This window comes from Bombina bombina, chromosome 1, assembly GCF_027579735.1.
Source record: "Bombina bombina isolate aBomBom1 chromosome 1, aBomBom1.pri, whole genome shotgun sequence".
Classification (NCBI taxonomy): Eukaryota; Metazoa; Chordata; class Amphibia; order Anura; family Bombinatoridae; genus Bombina; species Bombina bombina.
This window is the reverse complement of record NC_069499.1, coordinates 1417049536-1417075678: the sequence shown is the minus strand read 5'-3', so window position 1 is coordinate 1417075678 and position 26143 is coordinate 1417049536. Positions and strand designations below refer to the sequence as shown.

At 40.1% G+C, this 26143-nt stretch overlaps 1 protein-coding gene across 1 annotated transcript in view; it reads left to right on the top strand.

Moving 5' to 3' along the window:
* ETV3 (ETS variant transcription factor 3) overlaps nucleotides 1-26143 on the top strand; it is a 92098-nt gene that overhangs the window by 17427 nt on the left and 48528 nt on the right. Inside the window, exon 4 of the mRNA XM_053705344.1 lies at nucleotides 2008-2123. Coding sequence (XP_053561319.1) covers nucleotides 2008-2123 — 116 coding nt within the window. The remainder of the gene's footprint in view (nucleotides 1-2007; nucleotides 2124-26143) is intronic.

Below are 26143 nucleotides of genomic sequence, written 5' to 3'. Positions count from 1 at the left end.
AACCCACAGCGCTGTTATTACAGCTTAAAATAGTGACTAAAATATGATATAGTGCTGTTAACACAGCTAAATAGATATTTTGAATATGTGTCAAATATGACAATAATAGTGACTCAATGAGATATAGTGAGTAACACAATGGCCTAAACAAATGCTAGCTGTGGTAAAAAGTGTATTAATTAAACAGACTAGCAAAAAACTTACAAAATATATACAACATATCCACATAAAATCGGCAAAAAATACGTTGATCAAGCGTACTAAATGCTATATGTGCAGTATCCAAAAATGATCCAACGATAATATTAACATTCACATTCAAATGTGATAAAAACAGGAAGGTCCGGTTATAGTCACTGGAAATCCAGAAAATGGAAGTTTCCCTTTTGGAGTAAGGAGAAGCTGAAATGAGTGACCCCCAGATCAGAAAGAGAACTACATATAAGGTGTACACTCTTACACCGGAAGATTTTCCCTTTTTCTTTTGGCAAGGAGTTTAAGCTGAGTCCCTCTGTGAGCAGTGGTTGTACAGGAGTGCCTCTCTTTATTTTGGGATCAATACCGGATTTTTCTAATAGCTCTGGGGATCCAACAAACGACGGAAGCCGGTAGGGAACACGTGGTAAACACGCTGATGGGCGGAGCAACGAGTTTCAGCCCGTACAGGGCCTTTGTCAAGGTTAAGTATCCTTCTCTTTTTGATTGGGATCTTATCGGTTTTAGACTGTTGTTTGGAGGTTGGGGAATCTCCTTTTCCCACTTGCCTAATAGTATTTCTCATCAGCGCAGAGTGACATAACCTCCTTTTTATTGTTAAAATATACAGACTTTGAGATGTTTGCAATGAACAAATCAAACGTTGACCACTACTGACCCTAAATACGTACACCATTACTTACCCAAAAGCACAAGAAAAGTCGGCTCCAGTATGCCAAAATCCTATAAGCCACAGAAGTTTTGGGGTACTGTGGAGCTATGAAACAAAACTGGAAATTTTCGGCCCGATGGATCAGCTGAATGTCTGGAGGAAGAAGAATGAAGCATACGCTGCAAAGAACACTGCCTACAGTTATGCATAATGGTGGTTCGTGATGCTCTGGGGCTGCTTTGCATCTTCGGGCATTGGAAACCTGCAGCGTGTGGAAGGCAAGATGTATTCATTAAAGTATCAGGAAATCCTAGGAGAAAACGTAATGCAGTTTGTGAGGAAGCTGAAGCTTGTGCATCATTGGACCTTCCAACATGACAATTAACCCAAGCATACCTCAAACTCCACCAAGGCTTGGTTGCAGAAGAAGTCCTGGCAAATTCTACAGTGGCCATCAGTCACCTGACTTGAACCCCGTAGAAAATATCATTTTCCACAAGATTTTGCAATCGTGGGGCATGCAGAAATAGTGCGATCTTGCTACTTTTGCTTTGTTGATGCTTGTAACCAGGCAACTATGGGGTTGCCATGACAACAGTTTTTGGCACAATTTTTGAACTTACTGATGGGTGGGGCTTAGCATATTTATTTAAGTTGCACTGTTACCATTTACACATTGTCTGGTCTGAGGAAGTAGTCTGCGTACCCCAAAACGTTACAACTTAATAAATATTAATTTATCTAAATCCAGCGAGTGCAGTCCCTGTTTGAAATAAATATAAATAAATATATATATGTATGTATATAATGTATATGTATGTGTGTGCGCGCAATGTTAAATTACGGCAGCAAATCGCCCCTATCCGCCCCAGCTCTCCTCTGGCGGGAAGCAAACACATACACCCCTGTCTGCCCTTGATTGATAAAGCAAGCCCAAAGTAATACACTGCTGCCTCCTGGCTACTTCATAATGCAAAAAGGCTGACACAATTTTTCAATGCAGAATGCTTATGAATTTCACACTTTTGGTTTGGTTTTGAGGATTAGAAATTACTTATTTTATTATTTTTTTCCTTCTCAATTTGAACTTGCATCTCTGACTGTTAACTTTCTGTAAACAGGATTTTTTTTTGTTTCAGATATTATTACAACAAGAGGATTCTTCATAAAACAAAAGGAAAGCGATTCACTTATAAGTTCAACTTTAACAAGCTGGTTATGCCCAATTATCCTTTCATCAACATACGACCCAGTGGTAAGTTTAATTTTGGGTGTTTTGAAAGACTACTACATCCTTTCTGTAATCAAACTGGCAAATAACAACACTAACATTTTATTTTAATGCAATGTGAAAAACTATTTTTGAGAGAGAGAGGCAATAAACAGTGATACCTCAGGATTTTATCACTTATCACAGCAGGTCAAATTTATTGACCTTTCGGGGAATACAATCCCTTTCTTCAGAACAACAAAACATAGTGCAAAACACTCTTAAATAGGGTGAAATATTAAGTGATTACCTCCTCCCCCTAGAGTTTAGGCGCCAAACTTTCATCACAGGCCAGATGAATACAACATGTGGAAATCGCAAAACCGGAAGTAATTAATCAATGTACTTCCGGTAACAGCCCATACCCAAATATGGTGACTTAAAAGCCCTGTCACCTGCAGGTATATTGCCAACAATCTTATTACCTGAAATTCAAAAGAGATTGCACCACCGGAAGTGACAAACATGTCCAAACCGTAAGTGGTGCTTCACTATATTACCTTGTCACTTGTTGTCCAAACACAAGTGGTGCTTCACTGTTACCTTGTCACTTGTTGTCCAAACCAGAAGTGGTGCTTCACTGTGTTAACCTTGTCACTTGTTGTCCAAACCAGAAGTGGTGCTTCACTGTGTTAACCTTGTCACTTGTTGTCCAAAAGTACTTTTGTATTAGCGTAATGAGGAAAATATTGCAAACACTGTAAGTGCTTCAAACGGTTAATATGTGAACAACAATTGAGTCCCTGCCTCATATTAATGCATCATAACATACTAAGGCTGACTTATGGCATATTGCACATCAGTGTAAATCTATCTAGACATATGTTCATATAGATTGAATATGCAAATTAGTGATGTGTGCTTAAATAGTGTTCCACCACATAAACATTTATAGATACTCAGTGTTCCAATACAAATAATGAAGAAGGCACCTAACTCGCTTATTATAGGTGAACTAACACAGTGAACTACTATTAATATTCTAACAGAATTAACACTACATACTTGCTCTGTATGTGGAATAAAATAGCTGTTTTATCCTCCGTTTAGCCAGTATTTGCTTTGAACAACATTTGGTCATTTGTCAGCCTATATCTATATATTTAGTCTATTTAGACACCACTTTATTTTGGTCTACCTGGGTGCATTTGATGTACTTAAAGCTAGACATTCTAAATACAGTTTGTGTTTTCTTTTTGGGAGTCCTTTGAGGAGAAATCCCTTATATTGTGGTATTGTATAGTTTTAAACCTAGCGCCTCGTTCATTCATACCCTTGTTTTAAATAGTGTTCCACCACATAAACATTTATAGATACTCAGAGTTTCAATATAAATAATGAAGAAGGCACCTAACTCTCTTATTATAGGTGAACTCATACAGTGAACTAATATTAATATTCTAACAGAATTAACACTACATACTTGCTCTGTATGTGGAATACAATTATGTATAAATACAAGGCAACAGACACTAGTCTGTATTACATACAGTGTGTCCTAGCAGGTGGAAATATTTTATAACATGTAATGTAAGCTTTTACTCTTTGGGTACTTTTACCATTGGGTACTTTTGTCATTGCATCAGGAAGTTGCAGTTTGGGTTCAGATGGTCAAGTGGTTATTGTATGGGATATTCGAATTGATCCACAAATGCCCAGGTCTGAACAAGGGTCTATAAAACCCTGATGCAGTACCTAGGGGTAAAAGGAGGATGCAAGTCTTTAATGTCAGTAGACATCAGAGTACCTTTATCCCAATCACCGAGGACCCAATCCCTTACACTTTTAAAGACCAGCCCCTGCATTACATATCTTTCCATCACATTAGCCTGCCCAAGTCTGGCATAGAGTTTAGTCCTTTTGGAGCAATAGTCTCCAATTTGAAGATCCATTCCGTTTCTTTCCTGAGGAGCATTTTATTCCTATTTCCACCTCTGGGGGGGCTTAGGTATATGGTCTATAAGAATTACTCTTAGTGTTGCCACAAAGTGTTGCACCTCCATTCAATGGTATGCCACCGGTTGTTCTTGATGTCCATTTTTAATGTCTTTTCTTATCGCCATTTGTTCTCTGATAGTCCCTTGTATCTACCCAATATAATGTTTCCCACATGGGCAAAACAGCATATATACCACTTATTCAGTTGTACATGTGATTGAGTGCTGGAGGACAAATTTCTTGTTACTGTGTGGGTGATCAAATTTTTTTAGTTGCAAGTGGTGCAATTGGGACACTTGTATTAACCCTTTTTCATGATCTTGGCTGTAGTGTTGTAGGAATCAGTCCAGACCAGTAGATCCCTTTATATTGGCATTGCGTTTATAACCTACCATAGGGGTGACACTCTAAGCAAAGCTCATTTCCTTAATACAGGGAGAGTCAACCGCTGCATTCATTACTTTTGGGAAATACTGAACCTGGCCACCAGGAGGAGGCAGACACCCCAGCCAAAGGCTTAAATAGCTCCCCCATTTCCCTCATCCCACCAGTCATTCTTTGCCTTTCGTCACAGGAGGTTGGCAGAGAAGTGTCAGATTTCGGATTAGTTCCTTAGGAAGAGTATTTACCCTTTGAGATGGGACTGGAGTTTTAAGTAGTCTTGTCAGCCTCTCAGTGAAAGCATTGATGAGTTAGAGTTGCAAGATACAGGGAGAGTCTTTCTGCAAAACCACCCAGGCTCACATTAACGGCTCCTAAGCAATCATGTTTGACGAGTTTCGCTGCCTGCTTTTCTTCACTCAAGTCCATGTCAGAAGCAACGCTACAGTCTGTCTAACTTTATGTGTAGGAGACGTTTGGGCTCGTAGGCCGATACGGAGCGTACAGGTTTTTGTTTTTTTTTGTGCTTTGTTTTTATGTCCTTAAGAGGTTAATTCATATTTGAGAGCTGCACAGTTTTACTAAGCTGGCACGCTTTTCCTTAGCATGGGCGGTCCTGCATGACCGTTTGACCAGGATTCACCTCCAATCTCTCTTCAGTTTTGTTCTTGGCCTCCCAGGAGTGATGATTAAGATAGCGGTGTTCTTGCTACTTGTTTATGGTTTTTACTTTCTGGGAGCTCAAACCAATGTGTGATACTCATTACCCCCTGGGAAGTGTCATTCAAGCAAAGGACTGCAAACGCTCTGAATGATGCAGGGCATAGGAATTCAGTGTTGTGTGCACAGTATCTCCTTATGGGGTTTCAGCCATAACTACACTCGGGTGTCATGAAGGCATGTCCCTTAGCCTACTCCTGTGGGATCAAATCTATTTCCTCTCATATCCTCTGCTGTACCTGTGCATCACTGGAGGCTTCTTTACTGGATGCAGCTGTGGACATCTCGCTAGAAAGTCCAGTGCAGGGGTGCTTCATGCTGGGAAGTCATTTTATAGCACTTTCATAGCCCACAGGCTATAAGCAGGTACTTTTTAAGCAGTATAGCATAGCTGGGGGACTTAGCCTGCCTACCTGCAGACACACATTTTGATTTTTAAAATCTCTCTAAATGCCCTTATGACTTAAAGGGACAGTCAACACCAGAATATTTGTTGTTTAAAAAGTTAGTCCCTATATTACCCATTCCCCAGTTTTGCATAACCAACACAGTTATAGTAATACACTTTTTTTTTTCCTCTGTGATTACCTTGTATCTAAGCCTCTGCAAACTGCCCCCCTTATTTGAGTTCTTTTGACAGACTTGCATTTTAGCCAATCAGTGCTCACTCCTAGGTAACTTCACGTGCGCAAGCTCAATGTTATCTATATGAAACGCATGAACTAATGCCTTTTAGTGGTGAAAAACTGTCAAAATGCCTTCAGATTAGAGGTGGCCTTCAAGGTCTAAGAAATTAGCATATGAACCTCCTAGGTTTAGCTTTCAACTAGGAATACCAAGCGAACAAAGCAAAATTAGTGAAGTAAATTGGAAAGTTGTTTAAAATGACATGCCCTATTTGAATCATGAAAGCTTTTTTTGGACTTGACTGTCTCTTTTAAGGGGCTCTTCAGAAGCCCTCCTACCTTCTAGCAGCTCTTTGGCAGCCCTATGGTGCGATTCTAAATTGACTGCAGATTCAGCTTCTACTGAAGATCTTCAGAATGGCTCTCAAGATGTCTAATGCTTTTATTTGTGATGTAATAATGGACATCATTAAGATTGATGTCAAGACTATGTGGCAGTCCTGGCAAAAAGGGCTTTATGGCTAAAGTCTTGGTCAGCAGAATTAGTGTCTAATAGGTTAATAAACATTTCCTTCCAAGGAAATATTCATTTTGGTTCTTATCTGGTTTCTATCATTAAGACTATTACTGGAGGAAAATGAGCTTTCCTCCCTCAAGATAAGAAGCTTTCCTCCCTCAAGATAAGAAGTCTAATGTAAAGAGTAGGATCAGAAGTCTTCCTCCTCTCAAAAGTCATAGTTCTCCAAGCTGGCCTGGAAACCTGGTTCTTCCTGGGCAAAAAATAAGCAGTCAAAGAATTCCAATGCCAACACACAATCTGCATGAAGGTGCTGCTCCCAGACTAGAATCTGTTCTGGTAGGGGGCAAATTAAGTCTCTTTCAGAAGATTCTCATGTTCCCACAAATCCTGTTAAGTCGGCTGACATCAACCTGGAAGTGATGGAAGTAATTGTTCCTGTGCCTGTATCAGAACAGGGGGAGGGTTTTTACTCAATTCTCTTTATTGTTCCAAAGACGGAAGGCATTTACAGACTAATCTTGGTCTTGAAAACCCTAAACAAGTTCTTGAAGATACCTACTTTTGGAGATGGAAACAATTTGCACCATCTTAACTTTAAATCCAACTATTAAAAATGGGTGGTATGACGTCAACTGTTCCCCCAGGAGCATGGCGGTTGGCCTCTGCAGAGGCACTGTGTGGGGGTGCTTTTATTTTCACATTTTTCCTACCTCCCTTGCACACTTTACTCTTTTTTTATTCCGGCTCTAGCTTACAGATGGCATGAGTACCCATATAAGAGCTGTTGGAAGGGTGGATTTGGATCGTTTTGGGCTCTGTACTTTAGAGACTCTCAAAGTCTGTTATTGTATTTTCTTTTGTTCTCTCTACTTTATCTATTTTTAATATTGATGTGTGTTACATACTATTGTTGTTTCAACAGTTTGGTAATTCTGGAGTCTAAAGTTTGTTTTCCTTGTGATTATGTCTGACCCATTGGGGGGTAGATCAACAGATCATACCTAATTTCAATTTCTTTATGTACTTTGCAAAACTGTTCCAGTGTGTGTGTCAGGTTAACCAGCTATGTAATAGTTGTGTATCTCAGGTTGTGCGTGTAACTCAGCCGCACTCCATTATATCTACTAAGGGTCTCTATCCTGCTCCAGTGTATATTGCTCAAGGGGCAACAACTGATTTTTTTTTTTTTTTTTCTTGCCCCTGAATTTGAGTAATCTGCATAAAACTGTCAAAATGTAAGTGCAAATCTGGGGCTTTGTCTGCATCTCTTGATGTAAATATGCTGGTTTCTAATCAGAATATTCTGCTTCAGATTGGTAATAGTCTTCTGGGGATCAAGATGCAGTACCTGACCCTGAATTTGATTCAGCCTTTAGATTTAAAGTGGTGCATAGGATAGTCGGTAGCATCTGAGGGTTAAAGCTCAGATTTGGACAGTATAATTCCTTCATCTGCTGCTGAATTAGTTCTCTTCAGATTCAAGCCTGGACACCTTTTGTGTATTATTAAGAGGTGGGCTTCTAGATAGACTCGGCTCCCCTGTCATTATCAATCCTCAGAATCTAGTAATTTCATATATTCTAGGATTCATCTGTCAGGATTTTTCTGGTGCACAACTATGCTAGGAGAATTTTCTCTGGTATAGGAGAAGTCAAGGATTCTTTTCTCTCCTTCTGTTAGTTATAAGCTGTCTCCTTTAAATTTCATGACACATGATGTTTAAAGTAGTAGGGGTCATTTCCATAAAGGGTAGATGCTCTTTTAAAAGGACAAGTGCAACATCTTTTTGGTGCGACGCCTTGTCTGATTCCATTTGGAAGACTCCATGAGGAGGTCCAGATCAGATGGGCAGTCAGGCCAATTTTTTGTGTATGTTGCTTTCTCGCAACTTTAGGAAGTCTCCCCCTTTGTCTTCCAAGCTGGAGCCGTTCAAGTCCTCTTGGATACCTACTCTGTCTTGGATCAGGGGGAAGTAATTATGGAAATCTGCAGCTAACCCTCATTCAGCATGTAGGGTTTGCCCCGTGCAATGATTGGGTCCTGTGGGGGGCAGTTTTTATCATGCCTGGATACAGGATGCCCTGGATCCCTAAAGGACTGTAGATATAGTATTTCAGGGTTAAGATTTGGATTTCATCCTCTTCCTCCCAGGAGCAGGTTCCACTTCTCAAGATTATCTGTGGACCAGATAAGAAGAGAGGAGTCCTTGAGATGTTTTCAGGATCCTCCACCCTGGATGTAATGTTCCAGTTCTAGTTTTGGAACAGGGTTTAGTTCCTTTTTCATGTAAAAAACAGAGAGGGAACTTTTAGTCCTTTTTTTTTTTTTTTTTTTTTTGGCCAGTAAATATCTAACCAAGTTTCTCATACCGTTTCTTACAGATGGAGACTGTTCGCTCCTTTCTTCCTTGGTGCAATAGGGTCAGTCTATATCGACCTTAGACTTTAAGGATGCGTATCCTTAGGTTCCGACTCAATTATCTAATAATTTGTGTTTTGCCTTTCGGCTAAGCTTTTTCAGTTGTGGTTCAACAATGGTTTTGCCACAGATCTCAGTGGTTTATCATTCTGGGCTGCAATTCGATACCGGTATCGCAGGGGTGTCCCTCCTGGATGTCCTATTGGTATCTTTCTACAAGCAAGATCTCATTCTGAGGTTTTTGTTGTCTTCTTAGTTCCACGAATGGCAGTGGAGCTGAAAAAGAAGTTCCCTTCTTCCAGCTATAAGGGTTGGGTGCTTAGGGACCATAATTTTTCCTTATCGATGATACTCTGACCGAGGTCAGAAGAGCCAAGACCCTTCCTCTTGCCTCTCTCTTCAGTCTCCTGTTTGAGAATCAGTGGCTCTGTGTATGGATGTGATTGATCTGATGGTGTCTTCTATGGACATCATTCCCTTGCTCAATACTGTTTTGAGAGCTCTGCAGTTGTGCATGCTCTAACGGTGGAATGGGGTTTGTCCACATTGTCTTCAGTATGACATGGGTCTCTTCCCGTGATGGTTCCGATCTGGGATTGGTCTCATGCTCCGGAGATTTTTATGCGGCCACCAGCCGGCTGGGCTAGTGAGGAGCCTGGGTTTCGTTGAAAGCGCAGGATCTAGGCTCCTGGGAGATGATGCGACCACGGATGCCAACCTGCTGGGCTGGTATGCTGTCTGGGTCTCGTTAAGATTATGGACTCGGAAGTGTCTGCTCTTCTCTTTAATATCTGAAGTAGAGAGCGATTTTCAATGCTCTGATAGTTTGGCCTCTTGGACTCAGTCATTTCTTAGTTTGGTTCCAGTCGGGGAATGTCACCTTAATGGTTTAATTTAACCAACAGGGAGGATCTAAGGTTTCCTTTGCCATTTAGAAGGTGACTTGGATTGTTCAGTGGGCGGAAGCTCACAATTGCTGTCTGTCTTCCTCTCTCCAGGCATTTGAAAGTCGGACTTCTGAACAGACCTAAATGTCCTTCCGGGGAGTGGATTCTTCTTCTGGAAGTGTTCTCTAGGTAAACCCCAAATGGGGGGTCCAGAGTTGGCTTTTGAGGGAGTTTCGGCAGAACGCCTAGTTTTAAAGGTGCGGTTCACTCTCAAGTTATCCATTGACCGACCTGATAGATGTTTTAGCGTTTTTCCTTGGATTACAGTCATGCCTGTTTACTCTGTTTGTTCTCCTTCCACGAATCATTGCTTGTATTCAACAGGAGAGAGTGGTGGGACTCTAATAGCTTCTGCGTGACCTTGCAGGATCTGGTATGCAGACCACCTGATAATGTCGTCTCTCCACTTTGGTGACTGTACCTGAGGGAGGACCTTCTGAGTCAGGGTCCCTTCTTCATCTAAATATAGTTTCTCAGATGCTGCCTGCTTGGTTTTGTTTAAGCGTGGGGTTTCTGAGTCAGTCATTGAGATCATGACTCAGGCTTGCAGGCATTTTTTTCGAGGGGATTGCCATAGACTATGGCATACTTGTCCTTATTGGTGTGAAGCCCAAGGGCTTCTCTTGGAGTGGAGTCAGGATTTCTAGAATTTTGCCTGTCCTGGTGTCTGGAAAAGTTCCGTCAGTACCCTGAAGGGTCAGTTTCTGCATTGTCTATTTTGCTACATAAGTGTCTGGCAGTCGTGCCAACTGTGCAATCCCTGTCAGGCCTGGTCAGACTCAAGCCTGTCCTTAAGTCTGTTGCTCCCCCTTGGAGCCTTAATTTTGTTCTTAACCTTGTTTTAAGGTTTTTGCGGTACTTTCCATAGATATTTAGTGTTATCTTGGAAGGCTTTCCTGTGCTCTGAGAGTTTCGGACCTCTCAGCTTGGCAGTGTTTTTTTTTTTTATGTTTTTTTTTTTTTTTTTTGTTCCAAAGAAGGAAGAGACTTAAAGACCCATTTTGGTCTTGAAAACCCTAAACAAATTCTGAGGATACCTATTTTTGAAGATGGAAACAATTTGCACCATCTTACCTTTAATGCAACAGTCTATTCATGTCTTCCAAAAAACCTCAAGGACACTTACCTTCATATTACTATTCACAAGGATCATCACCAATTTCTTAGGTTTGCCTTTCTCGACAAACATCAGTTCAGGCTCCTTCTCTGCCGCTGGCAATTGCTCATATGCAAAAGGTCTTATCCATCCTTGGGAATCAATGTTCCAAAGCGCTCCTTACCTCCAGCTACAAAGGTACCTTTTCTGGGAGTTGTCATAGACTTAGTATCAATGCACCTTTTCTTGACAGAATCTCACACAATCGAGCTTCAGAAAGCATGTTATCTTCAATGTTCTTCTTTTCCCACTTTATCTCAGTGCATGGAGGTAGTGGGCCTTATGGTAGTGGACTCGGAGGCAGTCCCATTTGCCCGCTTTCATTTACGGCCTCTCCTACTGTCCTCAGGCAATGGACAAAGAACTATCTACAGATGGAACAGCATATTCTAGATTCCTCAGTCATACAATATCTATCATGGTGATTAGAAAGTCCTTCTTTATCAGTCAGAGTCCTTTCTTTGGCCTTCATGGGCTATTGTGACCACAGGCGCCAGTATTCTGGGTTGGGTGCTGTCTGGGAGTCTCGAAGGGCGCAAGGAGTTTGGTAGTCTTTTGGAGGCGAAGTTACCAATAAACATCTTAGAACTCTGAGCTCTTCAGGTTTAGCCCCTTCTCATGAAGCAAACATTCATCTGTTTTCAATTAAGAAAGTGCTTCAGATTCTGTTCTGGGTAGAAAAGTACCAATGCTCCATATCAGCAATTCACATTCCAGGAGTGGAAAATTGGAAAGCGGATACTCTGTCATCTGTCTGTTAACCTAGGAGAGTGGTTAATCACTGGGAGATGTTCAATCAACTAGTTTCCAAATGGCGTCTGCCAGAGATGTATCTGATCGCCTCTTGTTTGAATCGCAAACTGCCAATGTACTCAGCCAGATCCAGGGATATAATGGCGCAATTGATAGACGCCATATTGCGTCCATGGAACTTTTGTCTCGCTCTGTTTCCTCCATTTGTTCTCCCAAGGATTAGTGTAAGAATCAAACAGGAGTCTGCATCAGTAATCCTGATAGCTACAGCTTGGCCCCGCAGAGCATAGTAAGCGGATTTGGTTCAGATGTCCTCTTCTCCTCCATGGCACGATCTCTTGTCTCAAGGGCCTCTTTTCTACCCAGATTTCAAATATCTGTTGGTGTGGAGGTTGAACAATAAATTCTGAAACATAGAGGTTTTTCTGATTTTGTTATTAAAACTCTTTTACAAGCTAGAAAACCTGTGACTCATAAGATTTGTCACAAGATTTGGAAGGTATACTTTAGTGTTTTTCCAAAGTGTGTTTTTTTTGGGGGGGTTTTTTGTTTTTTTAAATTGCTTTAAGATTCCTTCAATTTCTTCAGGATTGTCTGGACAAAGGATTGTCTGCTAGTACCTTGAAGGGTAAAATTTCTGCTTTATTAGTTCTTTCACAAAAAGTTAGCTAAGCTCCCGCATATTCAGACCATCCAAACCAAATGTTGGTGAGAATTAGGCCAGTTGTAAAGCCTATCTCTCCTCCTTGGAGTCTCAATTTAGTTCTTTCAATTCTCAAAGGCTCTCCTTTTGAACCTTATGCACAGCATAGATATGAAGCTGATATCTTGGAAGGTTCTTTTTCTTCTACCTAATTTCCTCTGCTAGGAGAGTTTCTGAATTATCTGCTTTTATCTTGCGGATCTCCTTTTCTGTTCTTTTATAAAGATAGTCGTCCTTACCAGGTACAATTTGCCTTTTTCTGAAAGTATGAACCAGGAGATTGTCGTTTTTTTTTTTTTTTTTATCCGGTAAGCATACAATTTTGTAAATTTATTTTTAACAAAAGATATTGAGAGTCTGGATTTTGGAATTTTGGGTCTGAGGATTTGTACCTGTATATTCAAACCTAGCCTTAATGCTGCCTCCTTTTAGACCATATGTGTAAAGGGGAAAAAAAGGATTTATAAGTGTGAAGTCAGTCAAAATCATTGGGGAAAATTTATTTGGGAAAAAGAACCGCCTCACAGTCCTAAATTTTTGGTCCTTTGGGAAATGTATCTGCACTCAGGGTGGATTTGATTTAAATAAAATTGATTTTAAATTCCGATTTAAATCACTAGTTGGTAAAACCTGATTTAAATCATGGTTTTCTACATAAAGGTCTCATTTTTAGAATACAGGTGGCCCTCGTTTTACAACGGTTCAATTTACACCGTTTCAGAATAACAACCTTTTTTTCCAGTCATGTGACTGCTATTGAAAAGCATTGAGAAGCAGTGCATTTTTTAAAATAGCCAGTAAGTGGAGCTGTCCACTTGTGTTGCAGCAAAGCCAAGCAAGCTGAAATTAATCAGTTTAACCAGAGATGAGCTGTCGAGCAGATTTCAAAGGAACAAGATCTTCCTGTCTATAAATCAGTCAAGATTTAAATGCATAGAAAGAACTGTTTGCAAAAAAATGCAAGTTAAGTCTGTGTTGTGTGATTATTTTATTAGGTTTATAATGCTGTTTAGCAAATGTTTTTGTTCATTTAACTTAGTTTAATTATATATTCTGTGTTGTGTGATTATTTTATTAGGTTTATAATGCTGTTTAGCATTTATAGTCTTCATTTCAAAGCTTTAAAAATAATGTATTAGGTGTTACTTATGACAATTTTGAGAGGGGCCTGGAACCTATTTCCCTCACTTCCCATTGACTTACATTATAAACTGGGTTTCGATTTACAACCATTCCTTCTGGAACCTAACCCCGGCGTAAACGGAGGGCTACCTGTAATAACTTTTCAGATTATTTTTCCAGTTATATCAGAAAATTACTGATTTAGTTATATACCTTTTTTAGAAATACATAGTTCACCTCCCAAAAATTTCATAATTATCTATCTCCAATCATTCATATTTGATCAAATTTTTAGCCGTACTTTATTAGGAGAAAAATAATAACCATTTAAATAGTTTTATTTTAACTAAAAAAAAAAAATCATTACCTTAATAATATTTAAATTTCTTTTATTTAACTAAAACAATTATATGGGTTTTACTGTTACTTTTACTGCTTGTCCCTCCTCACACTTAGGTCCTTGTGCAGATTATTCAATTTCAACCGATCTTATATTAATTGAACTTCTTGAAACTTAAAGGGACATGAAACCCAAATTTTTTTATTTCGTGATTTAGAAAGAGCATACAATTATAAACAACTTTCTAATTTACTTCTATTATCTAATTTGCTTCATTCTCTTGATATTCTTTGCTGAAAAGCATATCTAGATATGCGTAGTAGCTGCTGATTGGTAGCTGCACATAGATGCCTTCTGTGATTGGTTCACCGTGTGCATTGCTATTTCTTCATTAAAGTATATCTAAAGAATGAAGCAAATTAGGTAATAGAAGTAAATTGGAATGTTTTAAAATTGTATTCTCTACCTTAATCATGAAAGAAAATGTTTGGGTATAGTGTCCCTTTAAGTAAGGGGTTGATTCTGTGTAGCACAGAATTGCAGTGGCACAATGTGAGTTAAAGGGACAGTCAAGTCAAAATTAAACTTTCATGATAGAGCATTTAATTTTAAACAACTTTTCTTCTGTTATGTGTGATCAGTCCACGGGTCATCATTACTTCTGGGATATAACTCCTCCCCAACAGGAAATGCAAGAGGATTCACCCAGCAGAGCTGCATATAGCTCCTCCCCTCTACGTCAGTCCCAGTCATTCTCTTGCACCCAACGACTAGATAGGATGTGTGAGAGGACTATGGTGATTATACTTAGTTTTTATGACTTCAATCAAAAGTTTGTTATTTTACTATAGCACCGGAGCGTGTTATTACTTCTCTGGCAGAGTTTGAGGAAGAATCTGCCAGAGTTTTTTACTATGATTTTAACCGGAGTTGTTAAGATCATATTGCTGTTCTCGGCCATCTGAGGGAGGTAAAGGCTTCAGATCAGGGGACAGCGGGCAGATGAATCTGCATTGAGGTATGTAGCAGTTTTTATTTTCTGAATGGAATTGATGAGAAAATCCTGCCATACCGTTAAAATGACATGTATGTATACACTTCAGTATTCTGGGGATGGTATTTCACCGGAACTACTCTGTTAAAGGTCACTAATCCTTTTAATAACTATTTATCATGTTAAACGTTTTTGCTGGAATGTAGAATCGTTTACATTGCTGAGGTACTGTGTGAATAAATATTTGGGCATTATTTTCCACTTGGCAGCCTTTTTTGCTTTTATTTGTGACAGTTTCGTTTCTCTTCACTGCTGTGTGGGAGAGGGAGGGGCCGTTTTTGGCGCTCTTTGCTACGCATCAAAAAATTCCAGTCAGTTACTTTTATATTTCCTGCATGATCCGGTTCATCTCTGACAGATCTCAGGGGTCTTCAAACTTCTTTGAAGGGAGGTAAATTCTCTCAGCAGAGCTGTGAGAATTCTTATAGTGACTGTGAATAAAAACGTTGCTTTGTATTTTTTATGTCAAATTTAATTATTGTTATTTTACTAATGGGAACAAACCTTTGCTAAAAGTTGTGTTGTTTTAAAGTTTGATGCTATAACTGTTTTTCAGTTCATTATTTCAACTGTCATTTAATCGTTTAGTACCTCTTTGAGGCACAGTACGTTTTTGCTAATAAAGATTATAACCAAGTTGTAAGTTTTTTTGCTAGTGTGTTAAACATGTCTGACTCAGAGGAAGATATCTGTGTCATTTGTTCCAATGCCAAGGTGGAGCCCAATAGAAATTTATGTACTAACTGTATTGATGCTACTTTAAATAAAAGTCAATCTGTACAATGTGAACAAATTTCACCAAACAGCGAGGGGAGAGTTATGCCGACTAACTCGCCTCACGCGGCAGTACCTGCATCTCCCGCCCGGGAGGTGCGTGATATTATGGCGCCTAGTACATCTGGGCGGCCATTACAGATAACATTACAAGATATGGCTACTGTTATGACTGAAGTTTTGTCTAAATTACCAGAACTAAGAGGCAAGCGTGATCACTCTGGGGTGAGAACAGAGTGCGCTGACAATACTAGGGCCATGTCTGATACTGCGTCACAGCTCGCAGAGCATGAGGACGGAGAGCTTCATTCTGTGGGTGACGGTTCTGATCCAAACAGATTGGATTCAGATATTTCAAATTTTAAATTTAAATTGGAAAACCTCCGTGTATTACTAGGGGAGGTCTTAGCAGCTCTTAATGATTGTAACACCGTTGCAATACCAGAGAAACTGTGTAGGTTGGATAAATACTTTGCGGTACCGGCGAGTACTGACGTTTTTCCTATACCTAAGAGACTAACTGAAATTGTTACTAAGGAGTGGGATAGACCCGGTGTGCCGTTCTCACCCCTTCCAATAGACGCCACCACTCGGGACTTATGGCAAACGGTCCCTAAGGTGGAGGGAGCAGTTTCTACTTTAGCTAAGCGTACCACTATCCCGGTGGAGGATAGCTGTGCTTTTTCAGATCCAATGGATAAAAAATTAGAGGGTTACCTTAAGAAAATGTTTGTTCAACAAGGTTTTATATTGCAACCCCTTGCATGTATCGCGCCGATTACGGCTGCGGCAGCATTCTGGATTGAGTCTCTGGAAGAGAACCTTAGTTCATCTACGCTAGACGACATTACGGACAGGCGTAGAGTCCTTAAACTAGCTAATTCTTTCATTTCGGAGGCCGTAGTACATTTAACCAAACTTACGGCTAAGAACTCAGGATTCGCCATACAGGCACGTAGGGCGCTGTGGCTAAAATCCTGGTCAGCCGATGTTACTTCTAAGTCCAAATTACTTAATATACCTTTCAAGGGGCAGTCTTTATTTGGGCCCGGTTTGAAAGAAATTATCGCTGACATTACAGGAGGTAAGGGCCACGCCCTACCTCAAGACAAAGCCAAAGCTAAGGCTAGACAGTCTAATTTTCGTCCCTTTCGGAATTTCAAAACAGGAGCAGCATCAACCTCCACTGCACCAAAACAGGAGGGAGCTGTTGCTCGTTACAGGCAAGGCTGGAAGCCTAACCAGTCCTGGAACAAGAGCAAGCAGGCCAGGAAACCTGCTGCTGCCCCAAAGACAGCATGAATCGAGAGCCCCCGATCCGGGACCGGATCTAGTGGGGGGCAGACTTTCTCTCTTCGCCCAGGCCTGGGCAAGAGATGTTCAGGATCCCTGGGCACTAGAGATCATATCTCAGGGATACCTTCTAGACTTCAAATTATCTCCCCCAAGAGGGAGATTTCATCTGTCAAGGTTGTCAACAAACCAGATAAAGAAAGAGGCGTTTCTACGCTGTGTACAAGATCTGTTATTAATGGGAGTGATCCATCCGGTTCCGCGGTCGGAACAAGGACAAGGGTTCTACTCAAACCTGTTTGTGGTTCCCAAAAAAGAGGGAACTTTCAGGCCAATCTTAGATTTAAAGATTCTAAACAAATTCCTAAGAGTTCCATCCTTCAAAATGGAAACTATTCGGACAATCTTACCCATGATCCAAAAGGGTCAGTACATGACCACAGTGGATTTAAAAGATGCTTACCTTCACATACCGATCCACAAAGATCATCACCGGTATCTAAGGTTTGCCTTCTTAGACAGGCACTACCAGTTTGTAGCTCTTCCATTCGGATTGGCTACGGCTCCAAGAATCTTCACAAAGGTTCTGGGTGCCCTTCTGGCGGTACTAAGACCGCGAGGGATTTCGGTAGCTCCGTACCTAGACGACATTCTAATACAAGCTTCAAGCTTTCAGACTGCCAAGTCTCATACAGAGTTAGTTCTGGCATTTCTAAGGTCGCATGGATGGAAAGTGAACGAAAAGAAGAGTTCTCTTTTTCCTCTCACAAGAGTTCCATTCTTGGGGACTCTTATAGATTCTGTAGAAATGAAGATTTACCTGACAGAAGACAGGTTAACAAAGCTTCAAATGCATGCCGTGTCCTTCATTCCATTCAACACCCGTCAGTAGCTCAATGCATGGAGGTGATCGGCTTAATGGTAGCGGCAATGGACATAGTACCTTTTGCACGCCTACACCTCAGACCGCTGCAATTGTGCATGCTAAGTCAGTGGAATGGGGATTACTCAGATTTGTCCCCTACTCTGAATCTGAATCAAGAGACCAGAAATTCTCTTCTATGGTGGCTTTATCGGCCACACCTGTCCAGGGGGATGCCATTCAGCAGGCCAGACTGGACAATTGTAACAACAGACGCCAGCCTACTAGGTTGGGGCGCTGTCTGGAGTTCTCTGAAGGCTCAGGGACTATGGAATCAGGAGGAGAGTCTCCTTCCAATAAACATTCTGGAATTGAGAGCAGTTCTCAATGCCCTTCTGGCTTGGCCCCAATTAACAACTCGGGGGTTCATCAGGTTTCAGTCGGACAACATCACGACTGTAGCTTACATCAACCATCAGGGAGGGACAAGAAGCTCCCTAGCAATGATGGAAGTATCAAAGATAATTCGCTGGGCAGAGTCTCACTCTTGCCACCTGTCAGCAATCCACATCCCGGGAGTGGAGAACTGGGAGGCGGATTTCTTGAGTCGCCAGACTTTTCATCCGGGGGAGTGGGAACTTCATCCGGAGGTCTTTGCCCAAATACTTCGACGTTGGGGCAAACCAGAGATAGATCTCATGGCGTCTCGCCAGAACGCCAAACTTCCTCACTACGGGTCCAGATCCAGGGATCCGGGAGCGGTTCTGATAGATGCTTTGACAGCACCTTGGAACTTCGGGATGGCTTATGTGTTTCCACCCTTCCCGCTGCTTCCTCGATTGATTGCCAAAATCAAACAGGAGAGAGCATCAGTGATTCTAATAGCGCCTGCATGGCCACGCAGGACTTGGTATGCAGATCTAGTGGACATGTCATCCTGTCCGCCTTGGTCTCTACCTCTAAGACAGGACCTTCTGATACAGGGTCCATTCAAACATCAAAATCTAAATTCTCTGAAGCTGACTGCTTGGAAATTGAACGCTTGATTTTATCAAAACGTGGTTTTTCTGAGTCGGTTATTGATACCCTGATACAGGCTAGGAAGCCTGTTACCAGAAGGATTTACCATAAAATATGGCGTAAATACCTATACTGGTGCGAATCCAAAGGTTACTCCTGGAGTAAGGTTAGGATCGCTAGGATATTGTCTTTTCTACAAGAAGGTTTAGAAAAGGGTTTATCAGCTAGTTCATTAAAGGGACAGATTTCAGCTCTGTCCATCTTGTTACACAGGCGTCTGTCAGAAAATCCAGACGTCCAGGCTTTTTGTCAGGCTTTAGCTAGGATCAAGCCTGTGTTTAAAGCTGTTGCTCCGCCATGGAGTTTAAACTTAGTTCTTAACGTTTTACAAGGTGTTCCGTTTGAACCCCTTCATTCCATTGATATAAAATTGTTATCTTGGAAAGTTCTGTTTTTAATGGCTATTTCCTCGGCTCGAAGAGTCTCTGAGTTATCAGCCTTACATTGTGATTCTCCTTATCTGATTTTTCACTCAGACAAGGTAGTTCTGCGTACTAAACCTGGGTTCTTACCTAAGGTAGTCACTAACAGGAATATCAATCAAGAGATTGTTGTTCCATCCTTGTGTCCAAATCCTTCTTCAAAGAAGGAACGTCTTCTACACAATCTGGATGTAGTTCGTGCCCTCAAGTTCTACTTGCAGGCAACTAAAGATTTTCGCCAAACTTCTTCCCTGTTTGTCGTTTATTCTGGACAGAGGAGAGGTCAAAAAGCTTCTGCTACCTCTCTCTCTTTTTGGCTTCGTAGCATAATACGTTTAGCCTATGAGACTGCTGGACAGCAGCCTCCTGAAAGAATTACAGCCCACTCCACTAGAGCTGTGGCTTCCACTTGGGCCTTTAAGAATGAGGCCTCTGTTGAACAGATTTGCAAGGCTGCAACTTGGTCTTCGCTTCATACTTTTTCCAAATTTTACAAATTTGACACTTTTGCTTCTTCGGAGGCTATTTTTGGGAGAAAGGTTCTTCAGGCAGTGGTTCCTTCTGTATAATGAGCCTGCCTATCCCTCCCGTCATCCGTGTACTTTTGCTTTGGTATTGGTATCCCATAAGTAATGATGACCCGTGGACTGATCACACATAACAGAAGAAAACATAATTTATGCTTACCTGATAAATTCCTTTCTTCTGTTGTGTGATCAGTCCACGGCCCGCCCTGTTTTAAGGCAGGTAAATATTTTTTAAATTATACTCCAGTCACCACTTCACCCTTGGTTACTCCTTTCTCGTTGATTCTTGGTCGAATGACTGGGACTGACGTAGAGGGGAGGAGCTATATGCAGCTCTGCTGGGTGAATCCTCTTGCATTTCCTGTTGGGGAGGAGTTATATCCCAGAAGTAATGATGACCCGTGGACTGATCACACAACAGAAGAAAGGAATTTATCAGGTAAGCATAAATTATGTTTTCATTGTACTTCTGTCATCTCATTTTCTTGGTGAAAAGCATTCCTAGGTAGGTTCAGGAGCAGCAATGCATCACTGGGAGCTAGCTGCTTATTGGTGGCTCTACATATATGCCTCTTGTCATTGACTCACCTGTGTTTAGCTAGCTCCCAGTAGTTGTATTGCTGCACGTTTAAAGGATTCCAAGAGAATGAAGCTAAATTAATAGAAGTACATTTAAAAGTTGTTTAAAATTTAATAAAAATGGGGTTTATGTCCCTTTTTAAGGTCTATTTTTCAACTCATGTTTATTTTATAATATTTTTGTGCTGTGAAGGGGAGGCAGGATTTTTTCAGACACATTATGAGAACTACAAAAAACAAGAATATGTGAAAACTGCCAAAAATAATCTTGCCCAAACCTCTAGGAGAGCATGGATATACAGCTTCAAGCCACATCATTAAAATACCATCCTTATTTAAAGATGAATCACTTTGGGATTATAATGTGTCATAAATACAAAACTCTCTTTAGATAAAACTGTTCTCAAAGCGTTTCATTAAAAAATAAATCCCAAAAATGGACTTTCATTATTCAGATAAAGAATACCATTTTAAAAAAAGTTTCCAATTTACTTCTTTTATCAAATTTGCTTGGTTCTCCTGTTCTTTGTTGAAGAGATACCTAGGTAGGTAGCGTGCACATGCCTGAAGCACGATAGGACAGGACAAAGTGCTTCCATCTAGTGCTCTTGCTAATGTTTAACAATGTGTGCACTGTCCTGATCATACATCCCTGCTTTTCTACAAATAATAATGGCAAAATGAGGAAAATTTGACAATAGAAGTAAATTGGAAAGTTGTTTAAAATTGTATGTTCTATCTGAATCGTGAAAGGAAAAAAATGTTTGTCCCTTTTTAAATTGAAAAATTCTGATTTAAATAAAAAAAAAAAAATTGATCGTCTGCACTATAAGGAAAGCAATCGACATAATTTAATATGTAGAAAAACAATGTTCTGTATTTAGTTAGACATGTGTGAGATGGGATTATGTTCCAGACCCAGCTTGCTTCCAGCATAAGAACTGTTCTACCTTATTTGAAGAGTGACCAATTTGGTTGTCTTGCAGAGCACAGATGGCAGCACAATGCATGTAATGACCCAGTACCAAAACATGCTAGACCACCCCAATATATGTCTTGGCTCCAAAGTATCTTCATTAATCCACCTTTCTGATCATCCTTTGTAGACATTTGAAACTTAGTTCAAGAAAGTTTGTGATTTGTTTAATGGAAGGAGTGGCATGTTTTGGGTTGGGTTTTTTTCCCCACATTCACTTTAACTTCTCCCTCCCCTAGGGCGTTCATGCAAACCTATTGAATATTAGTGAGTTGTTTTTTTCATGGTAATAATTCTGGCTAAGTCTGAATGAGAAATGTAGCAGGTTGCAGAATGCTAACATCCAGTATAATCCAGTTTTGAAGAGGAAAACTGAATTGGCAAAACAGTTCCCCTGAGCACTGCATATTACTTCTTTTTTTATTTTGTTTTGGGTTTTGTCCTTTTTAAACTTCTGCTATTAACAGCATCGGGCCATAGAGGCTAGGAGGGAAAGGAAATAGTTTTTCCAAGAGGTCGTATGAGCATGTATTTTGTTTCATCCTGTTTATTTGTTTTTGTAAACTTGCTCTGGGGCTGTGGGAGCACTACTGGCTGTAAGAAGCTTTTGAAGTGTGTGTTTGTATACATCTGTTCTGTATTGGAATGTGTCCATTTTTTTTCCCCTCATCATTAGTTTGTAGTCCAATCCTAAACTAGGTCTGCCCTCCCCGTGTATGGAGTTTCAATGTAAAAGAAATATATCCTTGAAAGAAAAGCAAATTTGCCAAAAAGAAAAAGCATCTTAAGAGCACTCACTTCTCACATCAGTATAGATCTATAATTGCCCCAAATGTAAATAAGTCCCTCTAAAATGTAACTTCTAATCGTCGGTTAAATTTTAGCCTTTAAAGGGACATACACGTTTTTCTTTCATGTAATTGGCAAGTGTCCATGAGGTAGTGACGTATGGGATATACAATCCTACCAGGAGGGGCAAAGTTTCCCAAACCTCAAAATGCCTATAAATACGCCCCCTCACCACACCCACAATTCAGTTTTACAAACTTTGCCTCCTATGGAGGTGGTGAAGTAAGTTTGTGCTAAGATTTCTACGTTGATATGCTCTTCTCAGCATTTTGAAGTCCGGTTCCTCTCAGAGTACAGTGAATGTCAGAGGGATGTGAAGGGAGCATCACCTATTGAATGCAATGGTTTTCCTCACAAGAGATCTATTTCATAGGTTCTCTGTTATCGGTTGTAGAGATTCATCTCCTACCTCCCTTTTCAGATTGACAATATACTCTCATGTACCATTACCTCTACTGATAACCGTTTTAGTACTGGTTTGGCTATCTGCTGTATGTGGATGGGTGTCTTTTAAGTAATAAAAACATACTAACCAAGACACCTCAACTATGGTTTTTGGCACTTTATGCATTAATATAAAGTTCTAAATATATGTATTGTTATAAAGTTATAAAAGTTCTAAATATATGTATTGTACAAGCTCGTAAATCTGTTTCTAGAAAGATTTATTATCTAGTTTGGAAAAATTTTATTTCATGGTGTTGTTCTCATAAATTCTCTTGGCATTCTTTCAGAATTACTAGAATTTTACAGTTCCTTCAGGATGGTTTAGATAAGGGTTTGTCTGCAAGTTCCTTGAAGGGACAAATCTCTGCTCTTTTTGTTTTATTTCACAGAAAGATTGCTAAACCTTGATATTCACTGTTTTGTACAGGCTTTGGTTCGTATCAAGCCTGTCATTAAATAAATTTCTCCTCCTTGCAGTCTTAATTTCGTTTTGAAGGCTTTACAGGCTCCTCCATTTAAGCCTATGCATTCTTTGGACATTAAATTACTTTCTTGGAAAGTGTTGTTCCTTTTGGCCATCTCTTCTGCTAGAAGAGTTTCTGAATTATCTGCCCTTTCTTGTGAATCTCCTTTTCTGAATTTTTCATCAGGATAAGGTTGTGAATTCTAACAATATTAATAGAGAAATTGTTGTCCCTTCCTTGTGTCCTAATCCTAAGAATTCTTTGGATGTGGTGAGAGCTTTGAAATATTATATTGAAGCTACTAAAGATTTCAGGAAGACTTCTAGTCTATTTGTTATATTTTCTGATTCAAGTAAAGTTCAGAAGTCTTCTGCTGTTTCCTTGGCTTCGTGGTTAAAGCTTTTGATTCTTCAAGCTTATTTGGAGTCGGGTTAAGCCCCGCCTCAGAGAATTACAGCTCATTCTACTAGATCAGTCTCCACTTCATGGGCTTTTAAGAATGAAGCTTCAGTTGATCAGATTTGCAATGCAGCAACTTGGTCTTCTTTGCATACATTTACTAAATTCTACCGTTTTGATGTTTTTGCTTCTTCAGAAGCAGTTTTTGGTAGAAAAGTTCTTCAGGCAGCTGTTTCAGTTTGATTCTTCTGCTGATGTTTTAAGTTTTTCATTTTAAGAATAAATTTATATTTTGGGTTGTAGATTATTCTTTCAGCAGAAAATGGCTGTTTTTTATTTTTATCCCTCCCTCTCTAGTGACTCTTGCGTGGAGTTCCACATCTTGGGTATTGGTATCCCATATGTCAGTAGCTCATGGACTCTTGCCAGTTACGTGAAAGAAAACATAATTTATGTAAGAACTTACCTGATAAATTCATTTTTCATATTGGCAAGAGTCCATGAGGCCCATCCTTTTTATGGTGGTTATGTTTTTTTGTATAAAGCACAATTATTCCAAGTTTCTTTGTTGATGCTTTTTACTCCTTTCTTTATCACCCCACTACTTGGCTATTTGTTAAACTGAATTGTGGGTGTGGTGAGGGGTGTATTTATAGGCATTTTGAGGTTTGGGAAACTTTGCCCCTCCTGGTAGGATTGTATATCCCATACGTCACTAGCTCATGGACTCTTGCCAATATGAAAGAAATGAATTTATCAGGTAAGTTCTTACATAAATTATGTTTTTCTTTGCATGATGATCTATGATGTAGTGGATCTATGGCTTTAAATCAGTTAGGAACTTGTAAGGTGGGCCTTGGTGTGTTTTCTTAACATTTTGCTGCCCATGGTATAGAAAGCCAGAGTAGGTTTACTCTGTTCTTTCTCTTCTACAGGTCTCTGAGGAGTATCTGTCCTCTCATACCTTGTAAGCCGTCCTCCTGCCGGACAGCCAGACTACAGGTAAGTGCCTTTTGTCTTCTTGGTATGGGAGACTGTGCACTCCATTAGTTAAGCTGCAGTATTCTCTATGGCGCATCTATCCTGTATCAGGGTATTGATAGGCAGGGAGCAGGTACTTAGATGTAACAGGAGACTTTTTTTTTTCTTTTTTTTTTGCTTGTTTTGCTTTAATGGTAATTTTAGTATAAACCTTTTTATTTTGCCTGGTTTCAGCATGCAAGCTTATGAGAGCATGCTTCATACTTAAGGTGACCTAGCTTGTTGCTTCTCCGCTAGCAGGTTCATGTCTCACACGCAGAATATTTGGTGCACTGTTGTCGGGGAAACCTTTAATGCACTATTTATTATATGGGCTGGAATCTTTATTGCACTTTCAGAGTGTATAAGATCTGTTTGTTTGTTAGACTGCCGTGTCCTCTAGGACTTACTTGCTATGTAGCGAGTGTTATGTAGTCTCTTCGGTTGTCCACCATTATGTTTGTTTTATTTCAGGGCGGGAAGAGACAGATTAGAAGTGAGCGCTTGTAGGCGGCGCATTTTCCAGTCGGCGGGTCACATGACCCATTTCTCCGCTTTTGAGTCTAACTGTGTTAATTTAGGAGGCAGCTAAAGAATTATGTCTCTCCTGATATTGTCTGGCACATTGGTTAGCTGCAGTTTAGCGATCGGCAGCAGATCTGCCGTGCTTCATAGGCAATTCCTTTTTGGATCAATTGTCAGGACTCCAGTCAGCTGACGAGTCAGATGTCCTATCGAGTTTTAAAGCAGTAAATCACATATGATTTATTTATTTAATGTTTAAATAAAAAATGCATTCTGCGGACATTTTTTTCAAAACATTTGTTTCCTATATGCAAATTCTATCTATAACTGAGATGTAGAGATTATTTGTTTGTTCCCTAGTTTAGCACTAGTTTTTTTCTCAGTAGCAGCACTAACAGTATTTTAATTAAAGGCACAGTACATAACATTTTCATTCTTCATTTAGAAATGTTAAATTAAGAATTTTATTTTTCTATATTATTATACACTAAGGCAGTGCTTTCCAAACTGTGTGTCGGGACACACTAGTGTGTCGGCAGCAGTGTGTAGGTGTGTCCCAATTTTTTTTTAAATTTTGTTTCTTGGTTTCTGACTTTCTGCCTGCTACGCATATCACTTGGTTGACACCTGATTGATACCTAGGGGGACATAGATCATCTTAACCTATTGGCGCAGCTCAGTGGGAGCTGAAACTATTCCCATTGGCAGCACATTGGCTCGTGACTGCACGTGTAGTCTCCTTAATTGGCTCGTGACTGCATTTGTAGTCAGTGAGTGGGACAGCAGTGTGTTTGTAGAGCGGGCAGTAGTCAATGGGACTCACCGAGCTCTGAGGGCGGCAGCTTAAATGCTGAGCTGAAGTCAGTGTTTTGTTTTTTTTTTGTGTGTTTTTTTTGCAACTAGCTCCCAGTAGTGCATTGCTGCTCCTGTTCTTGATATATGGATAGGAAGTGGAAGCTTAAAAATGCTTGATGATGAAATGCGAGTGTCTTTATCTAATATTCCACCAAATATTCAGAAATTTTGTTCACCCCATCAACCTCATACATCCCATTAAACTAGCAAGTAGCTATTGGTGTTAAACTTTTTTTTTTAATTCTTGCACATACA